General features: G+C 41.3%; 2 protein-coding genes across 2 annotated transcripts; one reads left to right on the plus strand and one right to left on the minus strand.

The window, feature by feature from the left end:
• Positions 1 to 6916: 6916 nt before the first annotated feature.
• Positions 6917 to 14714, plus strand: MELLADRAFT_79036 (uncharacterized protein; the record flags this gene model as incomplete). Its single annotated transcript, XM_007415300.1, has 11 exons — positions 6917 to 7175; positions 7250 to 7567; positions 7626 to 7679; positions 7746 to 7939; positions 8003 to 8294; positions 8366 to 8529; positions 8603 to 12229; positions 12292 to 12426; positions 12501 to 12815; positions 12885 to 14074; positions 14154 to 14714. 11 exons carry the CDS (start codon positions 7038 to 7040, stop codon positions 14420 to 14422), a joined length of 6696 nt encoding a protein of 2231 aa, XP_007415362.1.
• A 345-nt stretch (positions 14715 to 15059) lies between these two features.
• Positions 15060 to 18353, minus strand: MELLADRAFT_50128 (uncharacterized protein; the record flags this gene model as incomplete). The annotated part of the gene is made up of 12 exons (XM_007415410.1): positions 15060 to 15655; positions 15768 to 15842; positions 15967 to 16165; positions 16274 to 16358; positions 16500 to 16610; positions 16679 to 16872; positions 16967 to 17046; positions 17118 to 17181; positions 17266 to 17400; positions 17501 to 17596; positions 17676 to 17833; positions 17958 to 18353. 12 exons carry the CDS (start codon positions 18261 to 18263, stop codon positions 15257 to 15259), a joined length of 1902 nt encoding a protein of 633 aa, XP_007415472.1.
• Between the last annotated feature and the right edge of the window lie 1449 nt (positions 18354 to 19802).

Below are 19802 nucleotides of genomic sequence, written 5' to 3' on the forward strand. Positions count from 1 at the left end.
CGACTCTCTCCCTTACAATTCGAGGGGAATGGTCTAATCTTAGGGGTATGTAGTGCGAACACGGTGGTGGTGTCCACAGCTTGATGCGGCTTATCATCCATGACCGCACCCCAGGAACGAGTATAAGTACTGCGGACAGAGGGATGATTATCCTCCATCCACATCACTCAGCTTCTTTTGCTTCGACTTCATCATTACTCAGTAAAACTCTCCTTAATTAGACGCTCTTTTTACAAGCATACCATCAATCAATTAAACACTTTTGCTCAAGTCATAAAATCACTTCAACGTAAACCTCATAATCTATTCAAGCAAACATCTTTATAAGATCAAAATGAGATTCTTCTTAGCTTGTGTTTTGTTACTTTCACCTATCCTCGTGATGGGTGTGGATGTTGAGGCTCTCACTAAAATATTGAATGATAACCCAGATGCATTCACCTTTGTGTACGAGGACAATTCAGACGCAATCACCGGTTGGATACAGGCTGGTGGACCAGAAAGTGGATCGGGTATGTGCTTTGATCAACTCCTTGACGAGTAATCTGGTCTTTTCGAAACTCTAACACCTGTCCAATACTAATTCTTGTACTCTATTGCGTTCAATCACAGAATATGACGCAGTTGAAAGCGTCTTTAAACTAAGAGCTGCTGGTAGAAACGGAGTAGATGCTGCTAACGTAGCGTATTGGATTGCGAGAGATATGGAGAACATTGGGCACTGAGTCTGTACTATATATCAAGTCTTTGGCCATCCGAGAAATTATGTGAATTGGGAATGAATATTTTTCAAGATGTCAATCTAAATTCATCAAATATTATATTACAATCAAATCAAGTTTGACCTATCATCACTTTTCTCAGTTTGTGTGCAGTCTTCAGATGTAATTCCAATTTCACTTGTGATTTCAACTCAATAATCATTTGATTTCTCAAGGGCTTTTGTGAGGATAAAGCTTAAGCCAAAGATATAGCTCTTGCCATTGGGGACATCTGGTCCACATGTTGCGCTATGATCAAGAATACACATTTCTCAACTTTCAAAAATGCAAATTTTCTCAAAAAAGCACTCAAGTGAACACGGCCTTAAGCTCAACCTTAAAATGATGGTATGTAAAGGATGATATCAAAGATAGCTAGCTTTATATTTTTTTATTGTTTAACTGGGATGAGGTCAGCTAGCGTCTGAAATTGATGAAGAATTTTCACGGTGGATTGATTTCCTGAGTCTCTCCCTTACAATTTGAGGGGCATGGTCTCATCTTGAGGGTATGTAGTGCGCACACCGTGTTGCTGCCCACAGCTTGACACGACTTATTCGCAAGAATTTGACATCTTTGTGTCTTTATTGCAGCAAAAAAACACAATTATAGATTTCAAACAACTAAAACAAGAAATCAACAACACAAATGAAAACATCATAAAATATAAATGTAAACTTTAAGCAGTACCTAAAACAAGATCAACACCACTGAGAACTCGGTGATTTTAATCAACTTTTAGGACTAATGAATGATCCCTACTTATGTCTACAATGAGAAATGTTAATACATATGTTTTATATTCTTTTTATAATCAACCATTGAATAATCTAATTACCTGATAACACAAGATAGGTAGCAAACTCCTCCTGCAGTCAGTTACTATCAACAAGACTATTTTTCATGGTGATCTTGTAGTTGTTATGTTCTTAAGATATCTGAATTCAATGGTTATAATATAGAGGAAAAGTTGAAAGAAAGAATTTAGAATTATTGAGTGAAAGAAAATCTGGGCACATCCACACAAAATAGAAACCATTACATTTCATATTGAAAACAAATAGGAGCTTAGAGAGAGAAACACATGAGAGAAACTTGATGCTTTGAGCAATTACCAATTGTACCTAATCCATACTCTACTCTTCTTGACATCCTTTGACATATGTTCTTTTCATCATATTTGGTATAATTTTCAACACACAACACTCCTCCTAAATCATGCCTGAATAAGTTGTAATTGGTTCATAGCCTTCTCATGTTTAAATCTATGTACCTAATGGTTTGGTTAATACATCAGCAATCAAATCATGAGTTGATACTTGTTCCATGCTTAACAAGGTTTGTGAAATAAGATTTTGTAAGTCTCAATACTGTACTTCAATGTGTTTTGAGTTAGGGTTTGGTTGAGCCTCTTTGCTAATCATTACCACTCCTGAATGGTTGTTATGTATTTTGATGTTCAATGGTGGTAGATATCTTAAAGCTCACTTGATTTGGTGTAACAGAACACCTGAAAAAAAACTTGACCCATGAGGTGGGGTGCCCATGAGAGTCTCAATCTTATACCACAAAAATACACAGAGTTGAGTCAACCATAGCTTATGTAAAGCATTCAGAACCAACCACAGCCAGATGTAGAAGTACAATTGATGGGAAACACAGCAGCAGATATGGGGCAAAAATATATAGCCCGTGTCATAAGAGACACATTTTGGGGAGTATCCTGGCTGTTATGAAATAAAATAAGATGATATATGTATCAAATTCAAAACTTGACCATTTTCCACTGGGATTGCGGTATCCGCACCTCCCCCCCCTTAGTAACCGTACCTCCCCCCCCACTTAGCAGGCCTTAAGATACCCCTAACAACCTGTATGTATATTTGAATTTAAGGAAGGATTCAACCTGGTCTGGAAGCTACTTTTTTGAAAACCTCTCAACACCTACATCAGCTCAGTTCATCATTGCTCGTCCAACCTCTTCAGCCTTCTGGCATGGATCTCAATCTTTCAATGCTCTACCCCTCACTCCAGGATGCTGAAGATTCCCTGCGAGAATACACAAAGAGCCACGGATACTGGTTGAAAATCACTCGGACCATCTTTGCACAGAAAGGCAAGGGGCCAGCAAGGAAGAGGGTATTTGCCTGTGCTCATGGAGGTCAACCTAGAACAACTGATTCCGATGTACGCACAACCTCCACCCGCCTCCTGGGATGTTTGTGGTCTGCTCAGGCTCTACGCGACACAACTACACATCAATGGACACTTAAGATCACAAATAATGAACACCAAAACCACGAACCTTCTAAGAACTTTGAAGAAATCCCAGCCGCGAGGAGACTCACAAAGGAGCAGGCTACTGAGGTCATTCAATTGGCAAAGGCAGGCGCCGCCTCCCGAGTTATCTTGAGTACCCTTAAAGATTCAGATCCAAACAATATATCAACACCTCAAGACATTTACAATGTAGTTAAGAAACATCGTATTGAACATTTGGATGGACGTTCATCACTTGAAACTCTACTCGATGAGCTGAAGGATGAAGGTGTTTTCCACGCATACCAACTTGATTCAGACCACTTGTTACGTCGCCTTTTCTTGGTTCCAAATGTGTGTGCATCCTCTGCTCAGGATCTCTGGACTGGTGATGTATTACTGATGGACTCGACTTACAAAACCAATCGGTATTTACCATCTCTGAGTTGACTGCAATTCAACACTATTTAGGCTGATGTGGTTTATTCTGTGTCAGGTTCAATATGCCTCTATTACACATAATGGGGGTCTCTTCAACCCACAAGTCCGTCTCGCTAGCTTTTGGTTTCATGCGTCAAGAGACAGAGGAAGATTACACTTGGATTTTAGAGCAGATGAAGGCCTTCTGGGCTCAAAGATACTACAGATAAGTGCTGTTGTGACTGATCGAGAGTTAGCCTTGATGAATAGTTTGCATCGGGTGCTCCCACATTCGCACCACCTACTCTGCAAGTGGCATATCGAAAAAAACATACAAACAAACATCAAAAAATACTTTACCGACGAAGAATGGAAGAAATTCAAGGCGAAGTGGAACCAAATATGCGACTCTCTTTCCCCTGAGATTTTCAATCAGAATATCAACACACTCAGTACACAGATTCACACAAGAGCCTTCGATTACATCACAAAGACTTGGGTTATACACAAGGAAAAATTTGTCCTCGCTTGGACAAAGGATATCAAACACTTTGGGCATACTGTCACCTCTCGCGTGGAAAGAGGACATGCCTCAATTAAACAATGGGTTTTGATGTCAACTGGAGATCTGGCTACAGTGTACCAAAAGTTAGTTTTACTTTGTCAACAACAGCGAAACAAAGTAACTTGGAAAACGAAATATGACCGCACTCATATCTTAAATCGATTGAAAGGTAATATCTGGAGTGAGGTAAATCGAAAGATCTCACACTACGCATTGCTTCAGGTGTGTTTCCATTTGCTTTTCCCTGTCACTTGTTATTCTGGAGTTTGTATAACTAATCTGTCCCTCTGCTCAGGTATATCAACAGTACAGACAAGCACTGTCGTTGAAAAACGACTCGATCTGCACACATGTAGTTTCGGGATCGAAGGGTTTACCCTGTGCACACTTTATAAAGGAGCTCATTGGATCAAGCAAAAAGCTTCTGGTTCAACACTTTGACATTCATTGGCGACTTGAATATACTGTACCACCTATTGAACCACTCCAGGACATCAAGATTGACACCATGCTCAAGAACATTCAAACCCAATATGTGACTTTACCAGCGAACCGACAAGCAGTCTTAAAGAATCAACTTGCACTGATACTATCTAATCCGACTCCATCAGTCAGTGATCCGGTTCCAATTCGTTCTCGTGGCCGACCAGTTGGTGCTTTAAACAAATCCAAGCAAGATCGAAGCGCATTTGAACATCAAGAAGCCCAAGAAACCGCACCCCAATGTAGCCAATGTCATCAAACAGGTCATAACAAACGGACCTGTCGAATGTGACCCAGTGATATGGAAAGTTCATCTCAGTTCAATTTGTGGATCATCAATGTACATTTTCAGATAGATCTAATTCCATGTGACCTGGTTTACAAAGCAATAAAGACCCCATAAAGACTTGTTCATAGATTACTTTCAAGATTCATTGAGAGACACATCCAAAGTCTGCAGGTGTAAGAACGATCACAAACAAAAGATATGTAACAAACTTTCTGGAAAACTGTTTATCGATTGTTCTGAAAATCGAGCGAGTGATGTGTGACAATGTGTGATGATGTGCACCAATGTGAAAACAAAAACAAACCAGAGAAACAAGATCTCAAAGGGTGCCAACGTCTGAATTGCTCTCAAATCACAACGGAGCGAGGAAAGGTGTGCAAAAGCGATCACACTCGCCTGCAAGGTCAAAGGATTGGAAAATTTGAAGATTAATTTCAAATATACATACAGGTTGTTAGGGGTATCTTAAGGCCTGCTAAGTGGGGGGGGAGGTACGGTTACTAAGGGGGGGGAGGTGCGGATACCGCAATCCTTTCCACTGGTATCATCACCGAACCAATGAATTCTTGTGATCAGGTTACTGTATCAGGAAAATAAATCTTAGCACTTTCTACAATGTTCTTCAGCTTCATCATCCATGCTTAACTATGGGTACAACTAAATACTCTGGGCACTTGGCCTGCATGGGTTTCACTTATTAACAAGCTAACACCAGCTACCTTTGAGGAAAAAAGGAATTATTAGCGCTTGTTGACAATCAAACAGACAGGATGAAACAAACAAGTATAACTTTGACATAAAATAGGGTTTTCAACAATACCTTCAGTATGAACTGTTGCAAAGGACATGATATAAGTTTTGTGGCCTCAAGGATGATGAATGTCATTGGTTCCACATGGACATAATGATACCCAATAAAGTGGAAAGTGATTTAAAATATTGCATGTTATGTTCTTCTGATAACTGGACTCAACCCGGCTGTATAAAGGGAAAAATGACAACAGGGGGCACCTTCTTTCTTCCAAGTGAAGTCTTTGGTTCTCTCTGCATGATCTTTTTCTTTTCCACACCTACATTTCATCTGTGTGAGTGTATCAGACTCCAATTCTTTGGTAAGATGCAGAGCCTTCTCAGCAAGTGGAAGATTCATAAGATTTCAATCTTCTAGTTGAAGCTCTTCCTGATTTGTCCATTGAACCAATCTGCCAGTTAGCAAGCAACAATTTTTAATCAAGCAGTGTCTTATCATGGTCCCTTTTGTGAGTTTTGATCTGCAGAGCTGGCCTGGCTTAAACCACTAGATCTTGTAGAAACGTAGCAGGATTCTACCATGTCTTTGAAAGTCAGATCACAATACATAGAATCATACAATTTGAGGTAAGTCACAAAATCACTTTATGGTTTGTTACAGATCAAGTGGTATGGGTTCAATTTCTCAATGCAGCAATACTTTTCATTGATATTGCTGCACAGTGACCCATAGGACAGCATAGTACATTAGGTAAGATCAGGTTGGGCATTATATAATTGAACAAGTTAATTGCAATATCACTTCAGCATGCTTGACTTATTCCTTGGCTAGTAAAACTACAGGTTCCTGGCTCAGATCCAGGTCTGATCATGAGGGGCTTCAAGTCAAAAAAAATATGGCTCTGGCCTTAATTTCCTTTGACAGATTTTTGAGCACATTCTGAGATTATTTCACACTTTACTTGTAGATTTTATGAATCCAGCATATTTTTTATTCAATCTGGATTTGTGACAGACTTGTTGATTACACATAGTATTACACACTTTATCAAAGGGTACCTTTACTTCCAAAGCAATGCTTGACTCGGGATGGTACCTACCCTCTGATTGACAAGCCCCTTCCCTCCAACTTTGACTCGAGTTTGACAAATGCTTCTTCACATCATCAGTTGTCGTATTTCCAATTTTTTTGTGTTAAATACAACTGTAAACATTTTTACAAGACATGGATCTCCCATCTATGATATGATTTCATGCTCGAGTCACTGCGGATACATGATGATCCGTTTGGCGTCGCGTCCAACATGGTTCACGAGAATACATATGACGGTCTGTATTGGTGACAGAGATTGATTTCAACGCGTGTTGAAATTTGATTGAGGTTGATTTTCTAAAAAAACTCAGACTCCATCACTCATCCATTCACCTTGCATCTCATTCATCCCATCTCATTCTGCTCTCTTGCAATACATTATACCTTATCAACGATCCTTCTCTCGCTACAAACATCATGTCCACCCCTTCTCCTTCACCTCGCAAGTCCCTACGTACCTCTCAAACCGAATCTAGTCTGAAACGAAAATCTGACGCATCAAGACAAACCAAGGTCACAGACGAAAATGAGGATGTAAAAGTCGACAAGACCAAGGTTTGTAGCACCCACCATTTTCTCCAGCACGACTTGTGGAGTTCCAAGACGAGCGCTGATGAAATGTTATCAAGGTTGCGAAGTCGGATTCCAAGACATCAGTTCGAATGCAGGCAGACACGTCCCACATACGGGTTGTTGTCCCAGCTAGTAAGGGAAAAGCCAAGAAGGAGACGCCTTCGAATCTTCCCAAGAAAGCGCTTCCTCGAAGGACCAGCAAAGTGGTCGTACTAGATAGCGACGACGATGATGCTGACGTCCATCTCAGCGAGGCTTCAGACGCCGTGTCTAGCGAAGGTCAGTCATATTTACGAGCTCTTCTGCTCCAGGCGTTGCTTCTGACAATGGGTATCATTTGCATAGAAGAAGAAGTGATCCCTATCAGAAAAAAGGTAAGTCTCGCCAATTCCAAATCAGCATGGCGTCGTCTGATCGAGATTCCACTTTCAGTCTACGGCAAAAGCGAGTAACACCTTGGGCAACTTCATCGGCAAAGATGTTTCAGTGCGTCGCTTCCTCACTGTTTAGGTTCTACTCGCTCGCGATCTGATCCTATGAACTATCTTCCAGGTACTACCCAAGACCAAGGCTAGCAAGATCGGTGGCCCTTCAAAGAAAGAAAAAGAAGTTATCGATGAAACTACCCTCGCTCCTCTCACGGAGATTCCGGATATGTTCCAGGATATGGTACAGAACCGGCCCGAGTTTAAAAAAACTGTTGAACTGTTGGCTGGTCGTCCTCTACGCGTGGCCACCATGTGCTCGTGAGTTTACTATCTCTCACCCAGCCTGTTCAACAATGTCTGATTCACAAAACACCTATGCAGCGGCACCGAATCCCCTCTGCTTGCTCTCGACTTGATCTCTAAATCAGTAAAAGACCTCTGGGGGCTCGACTTTCGGGTTCAACACGTATTCTCATGTGAAATTGAACCGTTTAAGCAGGCTTACATTGAGCGAAACTTCCAACCTCCGATCCTGTTTCGTGATGTATGTGAACTTGGTCAAGAAAAAGCGACCACGGCATACGGTGCTCAAGTGACAGTACCGAATGACGTCGACATGCTTATTGCCGGCACTAGTTGTGTCGATTATTCAGGTCTTAACAATCGAAAAAAAGTAGAGAGCGCTTAATTAACACATGATGTGATCTTGTCCATACTGACCCTCCCTCTCTTGGTTGTTTGTAGTCTATTGATGCTGGGGGAGAGTCCGGTCGAACTTTCCATGGAATGCTTAAATGGGTTGAAAACTCGCGTCCTTCTGTGATCATATTGGAGAACGTATGCAACGCGCCATGGCCTAAAGTAAAGGAAAAATTCCACTCCATTGGATATGATGCCGAATTTTCACGGTGAATTACATAATTTCTGGGACTGTCTCTGTTTTCCCTGTGCCCGCCGAAGCTTACATGTCTCCTACCTCAGATTCGATACTAAACATTATTATATCCCACACACTCGTACTCGCGTCTATCTGATTGCGACCCCTCAAAAACTCCGGAGTTCCAGCGGTTCTCACATCCCGCAAAAGTGGCTCACGTTGGTTTCTCAAATGGCCAGACCTGCATCAGCACCCTTAGAAGCCTTTATGTATCATCAGGACGACCCTCTCGTCCATCGCGCCCGACAAGAATTAGCTTTTGTCAAAGCCAACAAAGATGGACAAGGAAGACAGGCGACTGACTGGACCCGTTGCGAAAGCCGACATGCTCGACAACGTGCCGAGGAACAACTCGGTGACAAGCGTCCCCTCACGGCGTGGCAAGATGGCCCTGTATGTAAGGTCATTGACGGTGGATGGAACGATTGGGCTAATGCACAAACAGAGCGTGTCGTGGATCTAATGGACATCAACACTCTGCGTGAAGTCAAAAACGGCTTCGATGTACAATACAAAACTACGATCTGGAATTTGAGTCAAAATGTTGATCGGATGAATGGCAGCGGCAAATTTGGTATCACCCCTTGTTTGACTCCTAATATGATTGCATATGTCACCAATCGAGGGGGTCCGCTTATTGGCCGAGAAGCTTTATCGCTGCAAGGCATTCCGATCAGTGGCCTACTACTCACCAAGGAATCAGAAGATCAGCTTGCTGATCTCGCCGGTAACGCGATGAGTACTACAGTTGTCGGTTCTGCAATGGTTGCTGCTTTGATTCTGACGATGCCCAAGGTCAAGAAGCAACTAGAAGGCGAGGACGTGGTCATGGAGGACGCCCGTATCGAAAGCTTACCTCACGCTACACCACACGATCTTTTGAAAGGCGACGAAGACCTCGTTTCTTCGCCTTTAAATCTTTCCAAGACGCTACCTGTGTCGCCTGGTTTCTTCGAGCGGGCAACGTGTAGCGCTCGCCTCTGTATCTGTGAGGGTCGCTCCGGAATTGCGGCCGCGAAAATCCAATGTTGCCAAGCTTGTGGCTATACTTCCTGCCAGTCATGTGGTGGCCGTCCCCGCCACAACTACGAGACACGAAACGAGGAGCGTTTAAACCCCGCCACATTCGAGCGAGAACTCAAAGATATCCTTCCTATGCGATTATCCCTCCAAGGCTTGGATAAATCATTCCTATCTCAACTCAGCGTGCAAGCTAAGGAAGCTGGTATCAAAGTGGACGCCGCCGAGTGGACAATCATTCGCGAAGCTATCTTGGAGGCTGTAGAGGGCGTGGAATTTCACTTTAGATCACTTAAACGTCAACAGATTTGGGTTGTCAACTTTGATGCGCCAAAGGCCACTCTCGAATTGCGATTGGACCCTTGTCATCCAGAGTGGCGGTTGAGCGTCAAGGCTGACAAGTCAGCGCCAATCAAGTCGCCTCATCGACTTTTACTCAACACCCCTGTAGCACGCTTGCGGATTGACCAGAAGACTGACGATCTCATCTCTGGATCGTGGAACGTGCGGCTGCCTGTCAACCAGTCATTTGATTTCAAGTTCGAAGGCACAGGATCCTTGGTTCCCGGTTGGCGCAAAGAGATGGGTTTGACTGACGAGAATGCTAGATCTGAAGAATGGTGGTCAGAATGGACCGTAACAACACCCCAATCTGCCGAGAAGTACTTGGATCGTGCATTAGATGGTGTCTGGAAATTACACTCTGATTGCGGTACGGCTCAGAACATGTTGCACCGGAAAGTAGAAACTGAAGCCGATCAAGGCTTACCTCCACTTTATCTAATGCTTGATCCAACTCGTAGTGGGGAGCCTGAGAACGACTATGCTGTTTTCACCATTCAACACTCTCGTTTGGACTATGGTGTCGTCCGTCCGACTATAGCTCGGCTGGATGCTAAATGGAGGCCGAGCTCCAAGAAAACCGTCACGGTCACATGTCATGTATCGGATAAATGGTTCAGCGCACCCACCCTCTCGCTCAGCACCGAATTACATACCGAGGCCAAGGCGTCAGCTGATACTAAAGATGGCGTGTTTTCCATACCTAAAGATGGCGTATCAGTCAAACTTGACGATGTAGCTTGCCAAAAGGCAAATGTAGTCGTTGCTTGTAAAGTACCTCTACCCACGAAACAAATTGATCCAGTATGGGGTACTGGTGATTGGAGGAATATCGACATTCCTCATCAAGGTGAAAGCGTATTTCAAAGCTTAGCTTGGATTACTGAAAGAGTCCCTCCACCGGAATCACTATGCAAATGGTCAACCCTTTCAGCTGGAGAACAATGTTCTCCTAATTGCCAACGATGTGCGCCATCGGAACCGGTCGTCAAGTGGGTTGTCAAACAACAGAAGACGAAGTCAACCTTGGTGCCTCACGAAGACATGGTTGAAGCAGGACGATACGAGCAAGCGTTGAAAAATCGACCCGCGCCCTTCATAACTCAACTCCGACTTGTCGATGGATGCGGTGAATTCCGCATCGGTATCAACTTTGCGACCTTGGTACATCGAGCGATCTCACGATTCCCAACCACAGCCAACAGTGGTGATATCATTCCTTCTTGGCGGGTCACCTTTGGCCATGGCTCTAATGCCGGGTCTTTACTTAGACCCAAATTCAACTTTAGTCTCTCGAGTAACAAGAAAGATGAGGCTGCTCCTCAACCTCCTCATTTCAGAACACTTCTCAGACCTGAGCAACTCAGATCTCTATCTTGGATGTTAAAGCAAGAAAAAGTTGGTGATGATGTGACACATACATTTATAGAGGAAGAAATTTCAGAAGCCTCGCTGGAACCGCTTGGGTGGCGCGCCGAAGGCAAGGCCGAACGCCCCGTTTTAATCAGGGGAGGTGTACTCGCCGACGAAGTCGGGTACGGTAAGACGGCCATCACCATAGGTTTAATTGACGCGACTCTTAAGGACCCTCTTCCCCCGGTACCGAAACCTCACCTCAAAGGTTTTGTACAATTGAAAGCAACTTTAATCATCGTTCCTGCCCATCTTTCAGGTCAATGGCCTAAAGAGTTTACGAAGTTCACTGGCTCAAATAAGATCAAAGTCCACCGAATTATTAACATGACTGACCTGAACTCCACCAAAATTTGTGATCTGCAGGAGGCCGACGTAGTCGTAGTCTCTGAAACTATCTTTGGAAGTCAGATATATTGGAGCAATTTAGCCATGTTGGCCGGGACGAGAGACATTGTCAGCGACGAGAAAGGAGGAAGATTTTTCAAAGCCTGTTTACATGACACGTTGAAAAAGTTGCGTAAACACGTAGAGATCTTGAAATCCAAAGCTGGCGGCTCTAGCGCTTTACATCAGGCCATGCAGGACGCCCAAAACGACTTGGCAAACATGAAGAATACCAAACAAGTTCAATCTACTCGTCTCAAAGGAGCAGCTTATGCCAAGAAGCACGCCTCAGAAACCGCTGAGAGTGGTGACGAGGAAGAAGAGGAGGAAGAGGAAGAGGAAGAAGATTCTGACGATTCTGATGATAGGCCTGCTAAGAAAGCTAAGGTGGGTACGGCTAAGTCACAAGCTATAAGATCCAAGGTACAGACGGGTGATGCTTGGAAGCTGAAGACCGCTGCTAAGGACGATTGGACCCAGATGCACTGCCCTCCTCTGCATATGTTCTAGTAAGTCGTCTTCACTCCGATCTCAGTCCGGTTATCCCAAGCTGATCCAAACCTGAATTTAGTTGGAATCGCAGAACGATTGATGAATATACTTATTTGAGTGGACGCGAGCAGTTAGCTGTGGGAACCATCCATTCATGGAGTACTTGGATTCTATCTGGTACACCCCCTGTAGCCAACTTTACAGAAATTAAATCGTAAGCACTCATCAACTTTCACATCCATCTTTTTCATTCTCTCAAAGCTCACGTAAACCCATTCTATTGTGTAGTATCGCTCGTCTCCTTCACGTTCATCTTGGTATTGATGATGACGGGGAGGGTACGAAAGAAATTGCCAAGGCATTTACCAAGCAACAAACTGCCGCTGAACAGTTTCACTCCTTTAGAGAAATTCGGTCCACAGCTTGGCATCACCGTCGAGACGAAGTAGCTCAAGCCTTCCTTGATCGATTTGTAAGACAAAATGTCGCTGAAATTGATGAGATTCCATATGAAGAACGTATCGAACCGATAACCTTGCCTTCTGCTGAGCGAGCAATTTACTTGGAGCTGGATCATCACCTTCAGTCCTTTGATATGAACCTGTGAGTTGATTGATCAACATGGCCATTGATATCCAATAGCTGATCTGTTTTACCCTTTTCTGTTCTCAGAAAGAAAGTTTCGCGAACCAAAAAGACCAACAGCGGGATCGCTGACCGAGAAAAACGGCTAGCAGCAGCTTTAGGTGAAAGCAAGTCCGCTGAGGAAGCGCTGCTGAAAAGATGCTCTCATTTCACGTCAGACTTGGCTGCGACATCGCAAGCTCACGACGCAGAGAATGCAGGCGCAGCTTGTACCGTCATTCTTGATGAACGTACAAGGCAATTAGATGAATGTCTCGAGGAACTTCGAATCAAACTCAAGCAAGCTGCACTCCTCTATGTGCATACCAAGACGGCTGGACTCTATGAAAAGGATGAGAAACCACCGCCATTTGAGGAGTACATCAAGATGTCATTTGAATCGATTGGAGATGATGAAGCAAATCAACGATTACAGAAGATATTAGTCGAAGAAGGTTGTATAGTGAAAGGTGGTAAAGTTGTGGCTCCAAAGATTTCACTTCACGATGAAGATGTTGAAGAAGTCTTGACTCATGTGGACCCCAAATTAGCGATTGAGAAAGCGAAAGAACGCAAGAAATCAGATGCTAAAAAGGGTATCAAGACTAAGGCCGTTGAAGAGAAGGAGAGAAAGCTTTCAAAGGATGAAATTCTTCAAGCTCGGAAGTGGGCAGCTCGAGAGTTGATTCATGTGCTTCGTAAACTGAACAAGGAATTAGTCAATCGATTCCGATCCAAGAGGTACTTTACTATTGTGCGTGACGTACAACGTGATCACGTCTCCACCACGATCAAGAACGATGAAGGCATCGAAGAGCCAATGGCTATCCTCTCCACCTGTGGTCATCACGGACCTTTGAGCTTAGTAACGAAATCTGCATATGAACAAGAATGTTGTAAAAAAGTATCTTTAGGATGTAGTGCTCCTGCTCGAGATACCAGTGTGATTAGAGCTGATAGTTTAGGACACGATGAAGAATCTGGAAAGTTTGGAATCAAATTAGAACGACTATGTCACCTGATATCCAAATTACGTAGCACTGATAGAGTATTAGTCTTTGTTCAATTCAGCGATCTATTAGATAAAGTTTATGAAGCATTAGAACATAGAGATATTGGAGTAGCTAGAGTGAAAGGAACTGCAAGACAACAAATGCAAGTGATGACTGAATTCCAAGAAGAAGCTGATCCAGACATCAGAGTTTTGTTATTACATGCAACAGATTCGAGTGCAAGTGGTAAGTCGATGAATGGTGTTTATCAATCAAGCATTTTTGAAATGCAAACTGATAATTTTTTTTGGTTTTTGAATTCTAGGTGCTAATTTAACAAATGCGAATTACGCTTTCTTTGTATCACCATTATTCCTACCTACTCAAGATAAATTTAAAGCTTGTGAAACTCAAGCGATTGGTAGATTAAGAAGATATGGTCAAACTAAAAAAGTTCATGTCATCAGATTATTAACCACTGATACGATTGATACTCAGATTTATGGTCATCGACATCAAAAAACTCAAGATGAACTTAGATTAGAAATTGAAGCGGCTCGTAAAAAACAAATTCCATTTGTGATTCCATCTTGATTGTTTACATATGAAAAAATATCTTTTTACTTGTTTCATTTTTGTGTTTTCCTCCATTAATTCCATTCTTCATCTCTACTTTTTTAATTTTTATAATTTTACTTGGTTTAACTTTTAGGTTGTTATGAACTTGTTTAGAAACAAATTATGGGTCTTTTTGATAGATTTTTTTTTCATATGTAGAGTGTCTTTTTCCAGGGGAAAAAATGGAAATGGAGTTTATTGAAATCATGTTGATACTTTGATGAACTTGAATGGTTTTGTCACTAATTAAGTACACTTGAGGTTTCATAAACTCATGTATACATCATGTGTATACGAGATTTAAGTGTAGGCCGAAAATCAGTAAATCCAACTCTGCTTCGAAGTTCCGGGCGCGAGGTTGAGCGAGCAAGAGGGACTTTGAGCTAAAGTCCAAGTCTTCGGTCAGCAGCACATCCAACTCTTGATGGGGAAAACTTGTGCCAATACACTTTTCTTTGCTCACCAAAGCTCTCATCGCGCGCAGATTTGAACTCAGTAGCAATTCATTGAACAACAATGCTATTTGAGCTTATCATGTTCTTCCTTAATTATTTTGGGCACTCCCACTTGTGATAATTCAAACCATTTGGCGCAACAAAATTTTACGAGTTTTGATGCATTCAAATTTGATAAATATTCATTAATGGTGATTCATGATCTATGCTAATATCAGTTAACTAGAAAAAAATAAAATGTAATATGTAAGATGCCTATGCTCAACGGAAATATTCAATGATTCGATGCACTACATACTATATATACAACAAATCTATTCACATAAAAGTGTACTAACTATATTATTATATAAGACTACCAAGATTTTGGATGATGATCAGATTGTGTTTCGATTTGATTTAAAAAACTACCTGGTCTCACTTGTTTTTCATCATCATTCCAACTCTCTTCAATCAATTTCATGATACCTAAAACCGATTCTTCTTCCCATTTAGCTCCAACGATTTGAATTCCAATCGGTAAACCTTTCATTTGATTCACATCATATAAACTTTGATCAAGTTTGGTTTCTAATAAACTTGATTCTCTTTTGGTTTCGTGATTCTCGTCTTCGTCTTCGTCGGCGACGGTGGTGGTGTTGGTGGAATTCATTTGATCTTTTTCTAAACTCACTTTGGTGATTGGCATTTGTCCTACCGTGGAATCTACTACATTCCATAATAAAGTAGAGACCGCTAGCATTGCTTTGTTCCACTAAATCAATAAATACATATCGTCAGAATGAGATGCTGGTACATTTTCTTGGAAATTCAAATCCCTTTTTTAAATTAATCTCTCTCTAATCTTTCAGAGTGGTTTTACTTACAGTTGATCCAATTGGTACAGCTGGATAAGCTTGTGTAGGGCAAAGAACTCCATCCAATTTTTCATCCTCCCATAACTAAAAATCAATTCCATCATATTATCATCAGAACAGATCAAGAAAAGATTTAGTCTTCACAACTTCAAGTTTTAGGTTCAATAAAAACAGAAATAAATATTTTTTTCAAAAAAGAACCACTAACATATTTTCGTACTTTCTCCTCATAAGCTTTTTTCATCACTCTCCACTCTTGCATCTCTTTGGCTGATTTGATTCTACTAGCATTAACCAATCTAGCTATTTCAGTTTGACCCAATACATATCTACAAAAAGTAACCAAAACAAATCGGACGAATGAAGGAAGACGTGGTCCTAAGGTCGTCAAAAACATCGCAGGTTCACTATGATCCACAGAACCCAAAAAAGAAGAGCAAGGGAGGGATCAGAATTCGGAACTTGATCAAATCCAATTCGAAACAAATTAGATGATCATCAAATTGAAACTCAACCATGGATCTGGTCCGAGCTTAGACAACATGGTATGATACCCATCTGCGCTACTCAAGGCAACAAACAATTCAAGAGCCTGGAAGACTAAAATATGGACAGGCGCATTGTATAAGCTTAAGATACGAAAGATTGGGAGCCAACTCTTACCCCCACTCCAAGGGGTGGGGAGTCACCATGAAGCTTTCAAGAGGATGAGATTAAGTATGAGATGAGAGAATCACGTACCATCTATACGATCAACATTGATAGGTACACATTCATGTCCGCGATCTCTAAGACGTTCTACTGTTTCAAGTACTGCACGCTGACAAGGCGGACTAGCTTTGATAAGTTTATCTGAGAATCAAAATAAGAGGTTTGATCAGTCTTGAAGGAGTTTCCAAGAATTCATTAGAACCACTCACCATCAACAAAAAATCCTAATTTAAGTTTTCTAGGACTTGATTCAGAATCAGATGTAGGTGTTTCTAATGATTGATAACGAAGTAATCGATCAGATCGAAATTGAAGTGGAATTAAATCAAGTTTTCGTTTAAGATCTTCAGGTGTATCGATCATAACTTCCATAGCTAAGATTAAATCATCTACACATCTTGCCCTATATTGACAAAAACCAAAAATTAGAAAAAGGTTTTCAAGATGTGTAGAAAAGATGAATAGGGTTATTGGTTTTGACTGGAAATCAAACTAACATAGGACCCACAACTGATGAGATTTCATTAAAACCAGGATTAGCAGCACGTAAACCAGTTTGTGGAATCCGACCTGCACACTATATAAGCAAGAATGAGATCTACATTAGTCAAATAATTCATACGATTTCGAAAAGAAAACAGAACTGACTGGTTTAAGACTATAACATCCACTATAATGAGCAGGAATTCTTAAGCTACCACCTATATCAGAACTTTAAAAATATCCAAAATCAAATTGATCTTTTAGTAAAGTAAACTCAAGAATTAACCCAAAAGAGTTGGGTTTGGTTACTTACCCTATTCCAATACAAGAACCATCAGAAGCAAGTAAAGCAGCTTCACCACCTGAACTCCCACCACATGTAAACCCTTTTTTATGAGGATTTTGAGTAGTACCAAAGATTGGATTTGAGCATTCGAATGCTAGCATACTGTTTTTGTTCAAGAGGATTTCCAAAACAAGATATGATTAGATGAGGATCATTTGTCTGATGATGAAAGATTATCGAGTCTTTTTGAGATTGAACATACGTTTGAGGTACATTAGTTTTGACAAAGATAATAGCGCCTTCATTAATTAAATGTTGTACCAAATCAGCATTTCGATTGGCAGGTTGATTAATATACCTTGAAGGATCAATTCAAGATTAGTGATCTCATGATGAAAGAAATTCAAGATGTTAAATGTAAAAGAAAAGATGCTAACCTACTAAAGCCAATACTTGAATCTAATCCTTGAAGATCGATTTGATCTTTTAAACTGATTGGTATACCATGTAATCTACCTTTAATGATTCCAGTTCTTTCAAATTCTTCATCTAGTTTACTGGCTTGATCTAAAGCAGATTCAAACATGATTTCTGTCTAAAATCAAAAATAAAAAACATTTCGATTTCAATTTTCATTTCGATTTCGATTTCCATCAGAATGTGTGATATGTGATTTGTGATGTGATTGAGATTCAAATGTGAATTATAATTTTGTTTACCAAACAATTAGTTTCCACATGAGATCTGATGGCAGATTTAATGAAAGCTTTTAAAACATTAGTTGAATTCCACTGAGGACGACGTTGAGAGATATGTTGAACGATTAGGTTTGAAGGAGTGCTTAAGATTGTTCTTTCAAAGGTGGTGAATGAATTGAAAAAGTTATGATATTGATTTGAATTTAAAGGTTGAATGAGTTTGGAATGTCTTTCGAATTGTTTTTGTTGAGAGATTGATTGGAATTCATGAGAAGGTGAAATCAAATCGAATGGTAAGATTGAGATTAATGAAGATATCAAACTCATCTTTCCTACTAGAATGCTGAGACTCAGTATGGTAATCAGAATCAGAATCAGAATCGCAATCGATGATGATGACACTGATGATGATAGTTTGGTAAACAAGCTGTCAATGAAACTAAAATATCCAAAGTATACATAATCAATGACAACACCCATCATATTCAAACTTCATTTAGTCTAGACTCTAAATAGAATAAGTAGCATCAGACCCATGGCCTTTTAAATGCATTCAGGGTACCCTTTCAGTTGCTTCCGAGGCTGCGTAAAACAAGCCACCCAGTCATTTTTTCTTAAGTACATTCTTTTTACATGATAACTACAAGATCACTCAGAATTGAGACACTTCCGGCGAAAATCTACCCCGAGCACTTTCCAAAAATGCTTCCCGGCTTCCGAGCCACCCCCTTTCCGCCGGGGACCTTTATGTACGTCTTCGGACCGTCCCCCGCGGCCGAAAACTGGGGGCCTACCTAGTTTCCAGATCGCGGTGGCCTGGCAGACCTCGATGGTATACCAGATCATCAATTATGATAATATAACATTACAACATAAAAACATTCACCCTTTGCTTCGATTCAAGTTTATAGATTTCAATCAATACGAACAATTTTTATCTATCTCGATGAAGAACAGATGCATCTCACTTTTTTAGATTATTCATCATATCATCATAAAGGGTGGAGGAAGATGGTGTTAGATTTCATCCAAGTCTTTAGGATATAAAACCAAAACACTCGAAGATTTGAATCACTTTAAAATGCTTAAGCCAACATTTATCAATCCAAGCTTTATAAAACGTGGAAATGAAAATAAAAACCAATGACCGTTCAAAGAAGTGGAGCCAAAAACTTGAAAGCAAAAAAAAAAACTTAAAAACAGAATATGTCAAGCTGATCTTTCTAAATCAGACAGAGCTTGATCAATTCATTTCTCAGCCAGATGTTATGCAATCTGACGACGTTAGCGGAGGTGATTGTTTTCTCCTACTTACATATGCTCTCTTGATAGTCGCGAGCTGGAAGTGAGCGAGTTTCCGATTGCGACCTGTACTACAAGGTACTACATCCAAGGCTCAAGCCATCTTCCTATGTACATACAGGAAGGTGGCGTCTTGAGGATACTTTTCGCCCATCTGCCTTTTCGCCCACTTTCGCCGGATCTCAACGATAATCGAATTCTCTGGAATTGAGACACTTCCGGCGAAAATCTACCCCGAGCACTTTCCAAAAATGCTTCCCGGCTTCCGAGCCACCCCCTTTCCGCCGGGGACCTTTATGTACGTCTTCAGACCGTCCCCCGCGGCCGAAAACTGGGGGCCTACCTAGTTGTTGATTCCCCGTCGGTTCCCCGTTGAGTGTTAGAGCATCTCCAACGGTTTTGAACCGGTAAAATGCGTACAGGACCCACTGTAAATGTACAGTTGCCTGTATTGACCCTCAATAATTCGATTTGCTCCAACGCGCACATGAAGCAGAGCTTACAAACGTCGTACCCCTGCCAAAAACCCCAAAAAATCACATGTTTAATATCTCATTGTCTCTC

This window comes from Melampsora larici-populina (assembly GCF_000204055.1).
Source record: "Melampsora larici-populina 98AG31 unplaced genomic scaffold MELLAscaffold_50, whole genome shotgun sequence".
Taxonomy (NCBI): domain Eukaryota; kingdom Fungi; phylum Basidiomycota; class Pucciniomycetes; order Pucciniales; family Melampsoraceae; genus Melampsora; species Melampsora laricis-populina.